The 14,241-nt window shown below is 40.2% G+C and overlaps 1 protein-coding gene across 1 annotated transcript in view; it reads left to right on the top strand.

Moving 5' to 3' along the window:
- The first annotated feature begins 14,147 nt into the window (after positions 1-14,147).
- Positions 14,148-14,241, top strand: part of LOC104078810 (nucleolar protein 4-like) — a 56,012-nt gene continuing 55,918 nt past the window's right edge. Inside the window, exon 1 of the mRNA XM_009580591.1 lies at positions 14,148-14,192. Within this exon, the coding sequence (XP_009578886.1) occupies positions 14,148-14,192 (45 nt within the window). The remainder of the gene's footprint in view (positions 14,193-14,241) is intronic.

Here is a 14,241-nt window from a genome sequence, read left to right as displayed (position 1 = left end):
TGCTTTTACTCTGTTTCCCTGTTTCTATGTTTAGATTTTTTTTTTTTTCCATATTTAATACTTACTTTATGATGATGTTTACAGTACCAAGAACTTATATCTAGGGCTATATATGCCGAATAGCAAATTAAAAAAATGAATTTAGGCTCTGTGAACTTACTGTTCAACTGTGAGACACTCAGTTATCTCTACTTGAACCATTCTGCCCATGTGAGGTAGGCAGTGTCAGTGGTGGCAGGATCTTCAAAACTTTTGCTCCACCTCTTATCTTTTCCTAGTCGAGAGTTATGTCCTTTAAATGTATATAATGCTGCAGTATTACTTTTTACATTTGTCATTTAACATCTGTAATTCATACAGTTAATTTAATTTTTAGGATATACTGTTTCTAATAAGATAATTCTGTGCATAATAACTTTATACAACACGAATGAGATATTTATACCTTCACCAATATGTTAATTGCCAGAGGTTCCTATATCTTAATTCTTTGGATTTACATAGCATGTTTGGGATTCTGAAAACATCAATAAATATAAATCAGCTTAACATTGGATCGCTCCCGTGAGGCAAGCATATTCCATCACTGTCTATTGATTAGTAAATACAGGCATGACATAATTCATTGACTTTCCCAAATCCAAACAATCTGTGGGAAAGCTGGAGAAGTCATTTGTTTCCTGTGTGCTATACCTGAACATTAATCACAGTACTAATCCTTATGTCCAGACATTACTGTTCAGTTAGCGTAAAGAGGCAGAGTCAACTTCAGTTGAATAGCTGTTTGAAAGTTTCCTCTGGTTTTATTAGCATAGCTAAAATTCAGAGCAGTTTTAAAAAATATTTTTTTGATTTGCTGGAACCATGAGGATGACAATTTCACTGATTCTCTTGATAAATCTATCCAGCCCTCAGCATGAAAACATATATATGTATACACAAGAGATCCTATGGACTACATTGTTAACACTTATGTGAATAAACCCTAGTTGCCTTAAAGTTAGATGCTTTCCTTAAATTTAGTCATATAGCTTCCCTGTATAGTGTATTTACATACTACAGAAGTTAGCAGCTGTGACAGTTCATCCTGGTTTTACATAGCAGAATGGGATTCAGTAGCATAGAGATGGGCATTTGGTACCCTTGCAGGGACCGTAGGGTAATCTGTGCCCAGCATACACCTCTCTGGAAGGATGTGTCTCTCACACGGCCTTGTGTCATATTTGCCAGCACTGTACAGTGCTCCTGTTCCATCCTCTCTTGACAGTCCAGTAAGTTCAGAGTACTTTGGTACAAACTGCAGTTAATTCCACTTACATTGATGCTGTAGTCTTTTTTATGTTCCTGAGGATAACAGACCAACGTTTGGCCTCTGAACTTCTTTAAACGTGTCTCAGAACATGGCCCTGACCTTGCGGACTTGGAATGGATACAGCCATTAATTTGCTGATTCGTTCATTGATTGAACTAAGTAATGAGTATGTAACTAAAACTGAGAGAAGTTCAGGATGACGAGACTGTAGAAGTCTCAGAATAATTGTCGGAAGCTATATAGCAGTGTGATTTCTTCTGCTTAATTATGAAAAAAAGTCAAAATTAATCATTCAAATCACTGAAGCATTGGACTTTAGATCTAGGTTTTCAATTTATGTACAAAATATGAGTGCGCGTGTGCATCTGTGTACCTGTATCAAGCAAGTTGTTTGACTTCCTCCTTATACATTATTTCTTACCATACAATCCTTGTTTCACAGTGCTGGTATATATAGCTTGCTTGGCTGAGTGCTCTCCCGATTGCTAAATTTATGTCCTGCTTAATAGGCCTATGTACTTTCCATGTGTTTCTGCAAGTGCTTTTGACAGTATGCCTCTATACACACCTTTAAATTACAGGTTCTTTTTCCAGCAGCTCGTTTTCTAAAACTTATATGCTTCAGCCACCAAAGCCATATAACTAATGTTGACACCAGCAGATCCCGCAGTAGCTTACACATACCACTTACTGGTGTTACAGCAGCTGGGCACTAGGTTTACAATTCACTGTTTTTTGGGCAAGTGTTAACTGAAACGTGTAACATAGGAAACATAAAAAAAATTTAAAATTAAAAACTTTTTTACTTTAAATAGCAATATACAGAGCTGAGGGCAAAAATGAACATCTGCTGGTGCTCCATCTCTTGCAGTGCTCTGCAAAGTCCTTCTGCTGCAGGTCAGAGGCTGGGTGTGCAAGAGCCTCCCTCTTCCTTCCTTCTTTTTTGAAATGGCTTTGTCACCTGGGCAGGAAATTTCCAGTGCCATGCAGCCATTTTAGGCCCTCACTTCATCTGCCCTTTCATCCTAATTGGCATAAATTACTTTTTATAGTATTACCTCCTGTTTCCTTTGTTGTTGGGAACTCTTCTTCAATCAGCCTTACAAATTAATCCAAGTCATAGAATCATAGAACCATAGAATTGTTTAGGTTGGAAAAAGACCTTTAAGATCATCAAGTCCAGTCATTAATCTACACTGCCAAGTCCACCACTAAGCCATGTCCTTAAGTATCACATCTACATGTCTTTTAAATACCTCCAGGGATGGTGACTCTACCACTTCCCTGGGCAGCCTGTTCCAATGCTTGACAACCCTTTCAGTGAAGAAATTTTTCCTAATGTCCAATCTAAACCTCCCCTGGCCCAACTTGAGGCCATTCCGTCTTGTCCTATCGCTTGTTGTTTGGGAGAAGAGACGGACACCTACCTTGCTACAACCTTCTTCCAGGTAGTTGTAGAGCACGATAAGGTCTCCCCTCAGCCTCCTCTTCTCCAGGCTAAACAGCCCCAGTTCCCTCAGCCACTCCTCATAAGACTCGTTCTCTAGACCCTTCACCAGCTTCGTTGCCCTCCTCTGGACGAGCTCCAGCACCTCAATGTCCTTCTTGTAGTGAGGGGCCCAAAACTGAACACAGGATTCGAGGTGCAGCCTCACCAGTGCCGAGTAGAGGGGGACAATCACTCCCCTACTCCTGCTGGCCACACTATTTCTGATCCAGGCCAGGATGCCGTTGGCCTTCTGGCCACCTGGGCACACTGCCGGCTCAACTGTGTTGTGATCTGCTACATAATTGCTTATTGAGACAATTCAGGTTGAAAAGTGGATCCACTCTGTATGGTGATCTTCTCTTCATACAGGATTATCCCAACAGATGATCTCATGAATTTCAGTATCTCTTTTTACACTTGTGTCACAGCAGAAGTTTCCCTTGTTGCCTCTGGTACAATATATGAAGGCAAAAGCCAACAGAGGAGTCAAAAAGCTGCCCATTCAAAACTCAGTTCAGAGTCAGTTTTATGTTACCACTGCCCCAGTTCAGTGACCTTTTCTTGTTGTCATTCATTTTGGCAAAAAAGGCTTAGAAAGACAATTTATTGACTAGAACGAGTGATGAGATTGGCAAGAATAGAAGACATTCCCTATCTGATCTTGAGAGCACACATTTCAGGTCATTGCTTTACCTTTGAGAAAGTATCAAAAGGGGGAAAAATTCTGAAACTGTGGAGAAACCAGTGTAATGTTATGGAGACTTTAATTTAGCAAAGAGCATGCAAAATGACATTAGTAGTGTTTTCACAGAGCAGATTTGCTGTAGATTTTGTTGAAAATGGGACTAGATTGGATGCAATAGTACTTTTATATTGTACTTTTGAAGAAGCTATTCCAAAAGCTTTTCTAAGAAGAGAACAAGGAAGGAAATGATCCTGTGTGTAGCCGTTCAAAAGCAAGACTGGCAGCAGAGCACTGAAGGGAACTATTTCTGCAAATGGCATGTCAGTACTTAGAGCAGATTTGATCACCAGCATTGTGGGAGAGCAGCAAGAGTGAGGCTCCTCCAAAAGGGAAGGCAGTCAGGGAGCTGAGGGTGGCCATGACCCAAGGGTAGTGCCCTCTCTGATGCAGACGTAGCCCCGCAGCACCCCACAGCCTGCAGGGTAGGGCTGCTGGCAGTCCAGTGACCAGCAGGCAAGCAAGAGGGGCTGGGCAGGTCCCAGCTCAGGGCAGGAAGGGCAGGCAGGCAGCCAGGAGCAGCCTGGGACACCACTGGCCCCCACCTGCCCTCGGCATAACTCAGCTTCAGTGGGTCTCCTGGGAAGGGGCACAGAGGTGGAGGTCCCAGGGGAGGTGGCCAGAAAAAATAAGGCCCGATAGTGCACTCAAGGTCCTGACAAGGGTATGGATTAATGACAGAAAATGTAAGAGGGTTTTAAGTGGCAGTGGTAAAAAATGACATGTTAGCTTCAGAGTCCATTCCTATCTCACATGGGAGGACTTGTATTAACTCTGCAAGGGCAAATTTCCATAGGCTGTGCTCAGGTTACACCCAGCTATCTTACACAATAGAGATGTTTACTTCTGTCTTTGGTGGAAATGCAGAATCCAAGATACGGGAAAGCAAAAGGATGGCATTTAATTTCAAAAATTAATGGGCCTCACTAATCCTACCTAAAGCCTTTCATCCTTCAGAAAAAAACATGTTCTTACCTTGAATTAGTTAATTGAGGGCAGTGCAGTTTTAAGTGATCAGATCAAGTGAAGCACTAACCAAGATAAACCATTTTTGGTGCGCAAAGTTAAGGATAAAGAGCGTTTCCATAGCTGCAGTTATTTAAAGCCTGTGAAACATGAGCTCTGCAAAACATAAGGCAGTAAAGCCTTAAGTTTGGTCCCATGATCCTCCTGTCAGCTGTAGATCTTCAGAGATGTGCCAAACCATGGATTTGCCTGTGGTCATTAGGACTGACCAGTGCTGCTTTTTTTTTAGGATCAAAAAATCATTAAAAAATACAAAAATACATCGTAGAAACATTACTCAAGAAGTGTCGGGTTGGAGGCTGATTTATCTGCACACAAAGAATAGAAAAAAAGAGAAGATAAATAGGCTTCAGGTTTATTTCAAGGCTTTTTATAAAACAGCTACTGAAATATTGACCTTGGAAATAGTGAGTGTAGTTTCCTCTTGAGAAGAGAGTTTTCCAACACTTCAACACCTTTTGTGGTGTGTGTGCAATTACACTATACTTGCTTCTTAATTTTAACGAGATGATAAATAAGGATTATTTGCTTATTTAACATATTAACATGAACATATTAAAAAATATTTTGGGAGTGGTAGTAGGGGAAATAATTTCTTGTGGTTAGTTTTCAATGAGGAGCCTTTGGTGAGGAGTAGTGAGGGATCAAAACAGAAGCTTCCCTGGGACTTTGAAGTCTTGCAACAGGATGATTTTGCTCCACCTTCTTTGCAAGGTGAGAGCAGACCTGCCAGACTCCAGTGATATTTTTTTGTAATGCCACTTTTGGCAAAGCATCCTGAAGCGGAAGGTTGAAGAAAAAATAGCTTCCTTCATCCTCCCTCTGGAGTTTGTCTGAGGAATGGCTTGCAGGGAATTCTTTTGCAAATCGAGAAGTCTGAGGTAGTAAAAAGGGAGTGGTCTGGCAAAAAAGGTTGTAAGCTCTTCTGTAGTTTTCTTACACTGATAACGCTATTAAGGAGAGTAGTTTGTGTATCTTTTTCCCTGACTTGTGGAAGGCTGAATGGTAAATGGTAGAAATTTTTGCTTTCAGCTTATAAACTTGGGTTTTTGTGGTTTTAAAGAAAGCTAGGGTTGTCTTAAAACTTGCAGAACTTTGATTAAGCATATAATGCAGAATTTATTAACAATTAAAAACTACTGGATGGTCCATTTGTCACACATAATGTCTTAAGAGCAGGCAGGGCCTTGGAAGGCAGTGCGTTATAAGGAATGTGGCTGTGCGCAGACATATGACTTCATACATTAGTTAACCTCTCGTAGGCTTGTTAAATGAAAGTAGCTACTTGGAAAGTTGAATCTTTTTAAGAACATCACCTTATTAAATCATTTTCATGAAAGTTATTTCATGCCTTCAACAGATTTTGTATAACAATCACTTTATATTTCTTGCCTTCAGTCAAGCTGTGACATTAAATTATATTAAATAAATAAAAAAAAGATTATCTCCCAGCCTTATTCAGTATTATGAACTACATAATAATGCCACAGAACATATTCATACTTGTACGTATATCCAGAAAATTAATAGTACATGCTCAAAGTGCTATGGAAGTGGCTAATAAATATGGGATTCTTCTCTGTATGGAGACTTCCCACATACCATTTTGAAATTCATTCTACCTAGAGCAAGAATTTGCAAGATACTTGTTAGATCTTTTCAAAGTATGACTTTCCATAAAAATATGTTTAGATGCAGTGTTGTTTAGAGATTTTATGCCAGACTCTTCCTGTTTTACTCATGTCCCAGGTAAGAAATGTTTTTTTAAAATCTTGGTTACAAGAAAAGTTTTATCCAGAAAAAATACCAGTTTGCTATCCATATGGTGCAGTTTATTCTATCAATGTGAAAAGATGTTTGTTGTGGTGCTGATCATTGCCTTGATTTTGTTTCCTAAGGAAGTGTTTTATGCTCTATCAGTTTGTCTGTCCCTGCCTAACCTTTGAAACTATTGACAAGTTTCAATCTAATTTGATAAGGTAGGAATCTTGACAATGTTGACTTGCTACAAGTTCTGTGAAAATCTGCATTTGACTCAAGTAGAAAGACCCAGATTACTGCTTTCATAAGGGCCTTTCATTTTGAGAGGCAGAACTCTTGCCCTATAAGAACTGGGAGAGATGTGAAGTGGAGAAGGCATGCCAGTGAGGACCTGGGGATCTAGGACATAAGTCAATAGGATGTCAGGTTTCTTCCCTTCTACTTTTTGAAGATAAACCTGTTTAAGTATAATATACTGGATATTTCTGTATAGGACTCACTGAGCAGATATTAAAGCTACTCCTTTACAGGACTCGTAGAGATAAGCTATGGCTGCCAGAATGAGTCACATCCCTGTATTTTGTTTGTTGCTTATGGCACTGTTGAAAGCACTTACGGCATAGAAAAATTCAACAGCTTGAACCCAGACAATCGCATTAATTTAAAATAGTAGTACTGGAGTTGCAAAATTTCTTGACAAGACTGAAGAGGTCATATTTACCAGAGAAAACCAGTTTCTATATACTTTCATTGCCTGTGTGGTGTTACTTTTTAATAATGGAAAACAAAGCTATTAGTGTCCTATGCCACACGTGAACAGATCCTTGTGTTCAAATAGAGCCCTACTGTAGGGGTTGTAGGCCCAGTGTGTACAAAAGGAAATCCTGTTTGTTGACTAGAAGATTGACAGGTAGTTTAGCAAGTTGGAATGGAAAGCAAAATATACAAAGTAATATTACAGATGTTGCCTTACAGACAAGTAAACATTGCTGGTTTATAAATTCTGGCATTGCACATCTTGGTGGTGTATATACCTTTAAAAATTGCACTGGTACATATGTGTTTCAGGAAGCCTTCTATCTGGGGACCATTTTCTGAGTCATAAAGTTTTTGTCTGGATTTTAGAAAATCTGCCTATAATCCTTTAGCTACAAAATAAGTATACTGTGGCCTTTTCAAACCCCCTGCAAATTCATTCTGGTGAGCTGAATCACAGTTGCATTGAGAAATCTTACATTTAGAGACTCATGGCTCCTAATGTCCAGTGCCTATCTAGATAACCAACTGAGATGCTTTCTAGATGCACACCAGGGAATCTCAAAAACTCTTGCATGCAAAAATCAGTAAGACAAGAAGAGCAGATGAGGTTGTTTTCTGTTTTGTGCAGCTATCTTTAAATCCACAGAATGTAGACTGTACCCTAATACTTCGCACACACACTGTTGACTTAATCAATCATAAGAAACCTGTGAAGATCCTGGGATGAAAACCCTTGATGTTTTCTTGGTACATAGATCACAGTGCAAATCCTGGCAGCTAAACCAGCGTCAGGTATATGGGTGCTTTTTTGACCCCACATGACCTTCTGCTCTATGTAATCAGCTCTGAGTTGTCCCTGAGGCAGCTCACTGGGCAGAAAGCAAGTTTCATGCAGGAAAATTCAGAGAGCTGCAGGGATGCCAGCGCCAGCTGATGATGCTGGATGCATGCAGCAGGTCTGGCACACGAAGGGAAAGACTGCACAGATAGTGTATGTGCAAAAGAGATCATTCTACTTAGGTTCATTAAATCTGGTTACTCGCTAGGGAAGGGGAACTTTACTAAAGTTATCTTTTCCTTTCAGTTTTTAAAATTAATTCCTGCTCACTGGTTTCCTGGTCTGTGGCCTGGCCGCACAAGAGAGCAGAGTCAATGCTACTTCCAGTGACAATGACGGGGGCTGTTCACAGAAAACTCTCCTGTCCCTCGCATTCGGTGCATCTTGTATTTGGGTTTAGTAAAATGCAACAGATGAGGGTTATGTTCCCCATTCATACTCCAAAAGGATCTCCTAGCCTGTAGATCACAGCACTGCATGTCTTGAACTCAGGTAGAACTCTCTGGAAGGGGAGAATGGGTGAGCACACAGTGTAGGCAGTTGCACAATGAGAGGGGGGCCACTTTCTTAAACTAGACATATGGATGACTTATGTTGATTTTTAAAAATATATTCTATTTTGTTTTCCCCTTTGTTCTTTCAATTTCATCTGTGGAAGCTAAGGATAAAGTAGTAATCATATAACATAAGAAAGCAAATAGAAACGGACACAAACTTTTAAAGCTTTAGGCCAGTTCAGATCTGGATCTGAACTTTTCAGCTAGTTCTCTTCACGCGATAAGCTGACTTAATATAGGATCAAATCCCTTTTCCCTGAATTTGGGGGGGTGGGGGGGGAAGATTAAATCATTTGGGTTGGAGCAAGATACAAAGCAGTTTTTACAGCTGGTCACTGCTCCATAGTCAGGCGTTGAGTTGTGGTATCAATATGAGAAAATGCACTGTCTGCTCTGATTTATTCCATTTTTCTGGTATACTTCTAGCTGGTTTTCCTCCCAGAACTCTTTCTCTACAACAATGTGGATTGAATGTGTTTTTTGGAGGAAGTGGCATATTGCCAGATAGGATTTTCTAGTCTGCTAGGGAAATTCTCCATTGCTGGATGGTGATAAGAGTTGAGCCTTGTGCACTGATTTAGTAAGCTGAAGTGAACGCATGTAACAAAGTGGTCTCTAGCATTTACAACTGAAATTATCTGTCCTAATAGAAGCTAAAAATATTGTTTGTTGTAAATGAGTTTGAGCTTTTACAGACCAGGTCTATTAGATCATCTTGGAAACTTCCGTGCTGCTTGATGGCTGCATGGTTCCCTCTAACTGAGCTCTAAGTACCAATACGACAGAAACATTTTGCAGTAAACAAAGATTATGCAACTACAAGAAATCACAGAGACTACTGGAGCGCGGAGTCAAGTTCGGAAGTGCCGTTTCCTTTCCAAACAGCAGCTGTTCTGGGAGCTTACACTATGCCACGCTATCCCAGAAGAAGGAGGATGATTCTCTTCTCACAAGTCTGGGAGTTTAACAGGCTGCGTATAAAATCCCACGGCTCATTTATAACCAGGCCACCCAAAAGTTCTAGGTAATTTTTGTATCAAATATATACTAGTGTTTGTACAAGATAGAAAGTGCTGTACCATCTTGAGCAGGCAAACTTATGGATTACAGTGAGCGTTTCTGGTTTCTTCAGGATGGTACCATGAAAGCTGTGATCCAATAGAGATACTTAATGATATTGGTAGGGATTTAGGAAGCTACTGTGATCTCTCTGATTCTTCTCGGGAGGAGCATTTGCTCTTCAACACAACTGTGTTGTTTGCTAGAATTGGTTCCCTGAATAGTTTGATCAGGAATTGCCTTTTCTTTTGGGAGTCATCTTAAATGCTTTTTATAATATTGTCCTCCATCCCCCACTCCCAAAATGTCAGAATGTGTCTTTAGCAGGAGCAGAGCCAGCGTGGCTTTAGGACTGAAAGTTTATTTTGTTGTTTCTGTTTCTTGGTGCTCTTTTTGTATCAATCCTAAGGATGCATTGGTATGGAGGACTAATGGGTAGAGATTGCCTTTATGAGGAATTCTCCTGCAATATTCTTACAGTTGCTGTCATGTGCTAACCTCAAGCAATACATCTGGCTTACTCGTATGATAAATGCTTTATTTCTCCTTCCCTAAACAAGGAGGGTAAAACTACAGGCATTTATTGGAAATCAGTCTAAAGATTTATTTGTGGTAGATAAGTGGGGAACTAATCAGTAATCTATTCCCTCAGCTTCATCTACAGACATCTCAGCTGCTCCCCTGTCACTCAGACTATTGCAAACCAGAACAGGCCCCCCCCAGTTCAGGAGCCCCATCTTCATCTGTCCCCTCTTGATTGGTTTCAAGTTCTAAATCTCCCCACCTGGCCCTTAAGCAATAATTAAGGCAATTAGCCTCTGCCTCCCAGGGCTAGTTGCTAACAATCCAGCTGATTTACCTCCAGAGACATTTTATAAAGCTCAGCAAAGAAAAAAAAGGTTGCTGCTACAAGCAGATAGAGGCAAAAGGCAGAAAGGAAAAGCAAGAACAAGCTAGTCCTTCATTCTCTAGTTGTGCCCTATACTTCTCTGTAAGCAATATGCTCCTCTCTTGCATATGCAACAAATTTGTGTGATGCCTCTCTTGCATTCCTAGCTTTCCCCAAAGAAATCAATCTTTAACATGTCATCTTATTATCAGGATCAGTTATAAATGGCTGTTCAGTACTGAACAGATTATTTTGGGTTGCATGCATGTCATTAATCAATTGGTTTTGGTTTTTTGCATGAGTCTGTCTCTCAATATGTTACCATTACTGTCTTTTTTCCTCTAATCTGTACTTCTGAAGATGTAAATGATCGGTCAGACTCTTATGATCAGAAGACAAAGAGTGACAGGACTGTCTCCTCTCACTTATTCTGGCATATGACTGTAGTGACTGAGCAACACAAATTGAAGGAGGGAGAGCCTAAATTTGTCTCAAATGATGGAGACAGGTGGGTTGGAGTTCCCTCCTCCACTGTCTCCACTAATTGTTTTTTAATCTCCTTCCCAAACATTTGCGCTTCTGCTATGCTCAGACTGGAAAGGAGAAAGGTGGGAGAACCTCTGAAATGTCATTGTGTAGAAATGAAGTAGGAAGAGGAAATCAGTGCAAGGAAAAGCTTACGATAAATTCAGAAAGAGCGCACCAAGAAGGGTCCATTGTTAAACCATTTTCCTCTCTTGTCCCGATCATCATTTTTAGTTCCTCATTATTTCCCACTTTTGTTCTGTGCACTGTGTTCTTCTTACTCATATGAGTTAGGATAAAAAATGCTGCTCCTCCTTCCTTATTAGAAAATAGAGGTCCACAGCTCAGCACGTAACTATGTGTTTAATAAGTCCAGCTGCTGCGTAGCCTTAGGCAGACTTTACAGGGAGTTGCTGAGTTGCTGGACCTCAAATAGCACTCTTTTGCCAAAGTCCTGGCAAGAACAGGACAGAGGCATCCTTCGTCTTTGTTGCTTTCTTTCTCTTTACCTAGTGAAAACAAGTGCTCTTCTCCTTTGCTGCTGCTGCTCTTGTGACACACAAACCCTGCAGCGCTGACGTATTATTATCCTTACCTCTGTCTCTGCTGTTACTCTCTGGAAGTTTCTTTTGAGACTTTGTACAACCTGGAAGCCTCTTGCATAGCTTCCATCTCCAGCTTTCCTGGGATACACAGAGACAGGGGAGCAGCGTGAAAGTAAGTGTCAAAAAAAAAATTCTTATCTCCTGACTTCCTGATATAACTTGAACTCTGCAAACGTGTTTGCTCCTTGGGAACATTGCTCTGCAGATAGAAAAAGCTTGCATATACCTGAGATGCTATGGAGGAGTAGAAAACTGTCATAGTAAAGAGTGAGAGGAAGAAAAAGGTGGTGGGGTAAAGGGGCAGGTACAAAGTCTTTAGGTTCTCTGTGGTTGTAGTTCTCTTAGCAAGGGCTTCACCTGTAGCTGACAGTTGTAGACTCAAGGGATGTTGTTCACAAATAAGCACATAATTTCCCAGTGTAGATTCATGCTTTGGGATTCGAGAAAATAGCCTTATGTTTCATGTTTGCAATTGAAGAAGAAAACAGGTTATTGAACCCTTTTGGTATCACAGCTTGAATTTATAGCAAGAGGGAGCAGAGAGAAATTTACTGAGGAAGATGTGAAGGAAATAGTATGAGAGTCAAGAGAACAATGCAAGAAGAGAATGAAGCAATAAGAACTAAGGCATAATGAGTTCAAAGGGAAAGAAAAGAATGAAAGATTTTAGGAGAAAGCAGCTTGGAAAAAAATGGTTTAAACTGAATCAAGGAGCATTAACAGAAGGAATAGCAAAGGAGGAAAGAAAAAAGAACAAAGATTGTGGCAATTGTCTAGTTCATTGTAGATGTTTGACAAGGGGCCCATGACTAAATCAGTGAATTGCACGTGTTTCGTATTCCCTGGTTTGTATTCCTCACTGGTAAAGTGAGGAAGGGGATTCTTCTACTTAGGTTTTCCAGCAGTAATGTGCTTAAGATTAAAATAGAGCATGTGATGATGCCATGTTGACAAGTAACCCTGCTCTTCTGTATTTGCAATAACATTATTTCCCCACATAAAGATACCCCTAAGAAATGAAACAGTAAGCTTAGGACACTTAAAATACGACTCAAGAAATTATTTCACTCCTGTAGTTCCTGCTGACAATAACTTCATACCTAAGTCAGACTTCAGAGGCCATGACGGCAGTTGTAGTATTCAGCAACTACTTTTGTTTTGAAAGCTAGTAGCAGTTTGGGATATTTTCTAACAGTGGTTAGCACTGCTGGCCAGTAAGTGGGCTCTTTGAAGGATAGACTGAGTTTTTTCAGGGGTTCTGCTGTTTCTTTGCAGGAGAGTTCCTACGAAACTTGACTGTTGTACCCCTGCTGACAGGCTCGGTTATGTCTTACTCTTCTGTCACTTAGAAGAGGACAGACTGCAAAAAGAGGGGTGAGAGTCTTGAGGCTTAGATTGTGATTGTCATTGTGATATTCAGGTTTATATCACATATAACTAAGATGGTCTTCTCCATCTTAGTTACTTCCTAAATGTGTTGCCTACATTAGAGGTTTCATTCTCAATTTAAATAGAACGAGAAGAAATTAATAGCCCAATGTTTTTGCAAAGTAGTTTGTGGCTCTTACCAGCCAGTTCTCTAACAATTGACCAAAGAATTGGTGGTCAAAAATGCTCACTACCTGCCTATAATGTGAACCTCAGTAGTCACTGAAGTATATTTCATGAGAAAAATGTTCCCTAACCCCCATATAACCTGTCACTATTTCATTTAAAAAAGAAAACAAAAAAGAAAAAACCCTTACAAATGGAAGGCTGTGGAATCTGGGTGGAAACTGTAAAGGTTCTTGGCAAAATGTCAAAATTTCACCAAAAATTATAAATGGTAGTTTTCCAATAGAAGTTTTTGATTGATGCATTTTGACAAAAGCACAAGAACTACACGGGGCACTCCCAGGCTCTTGGCTTCACAGAGCTATGGTAGTACCTGCAAAGTATGCTAATGCTGTCCTTAGGAGACCACTCATGAAGTTTCCTTACCTTTGATAATAAGGTAGTTTTTTTTTTTTAGTAATGTAGGCTCTTACAAGAGTATAACGTCTTCATTCAGATCTTCTGGTTTGATTTTGGGTGTCCTATAGGAAATGTTTAAATCCTCTATTGGCTCACGGTTTGCAGAAATCCAGAAGTTTGTGATGGCGCTTTCCTATGTGGCAGCCTCTGTTTCTCAAATTCACAGAAACTCTGTCAGATCCTTTTAAAGCTTCAAAATAGCGGTGTACGATGCCAAAAATAATTTAGGCTTTTATTTGAGTCTGTCACTGCTTAGCTTTGACTTTTCAGCTCCCACAAAGGACATTGTATTCTTGCCAAAAACACAGCAGCCACATTTTGCAATATGACCAGTTATTTGGGGTTATATAACTAGGGTTTTTTAGTATTTGGTTGAAAATACCTGTCTTCCTACATCAGTGACAGGAGTTCTAGGAGTCATTAATAAAACAACTTTGTAAAGTAAAAGCTGTGAGAAGTAAGCAAGTCTCCTGCTCTGTTAAATCGGCTCTGCCCTGGTACTCTCAACACTGGTGGGCTAGGGAGGTTTGGACACGCTTATTCTGATCCTCCAAGAATTCTCCCCCTCCAGAATGGCTGAGGAAGGAGCAGGAGCCTTCCTGAAGGTGCTGAATCAGGTAAGAAGAGACCGGTTGTGGACGAATTAGAAAGAAGCTCCTTAAACTA

This window comes from Fulmarus glacialis, unplaced genomic scaffold (genome assembly GCF_000690835.1).
Source record: "Fulmarus glacialis isolate BGI_N327 unplaced genomic scaffold, ASM69083v1 scaffold9646, whole genome shotgun sequence".
NCBI classification, from domain to species: Eukaryota; Metazoa; Chordata; class Aves; order Procellariiformes; family Procellariidae; genus Fulmarus; species Fulmarus glacialis.
Note: the sequence above shows the minus strand (reverse complement) of the source record. Positions and strands in the feature narration are given on the sequence as shown.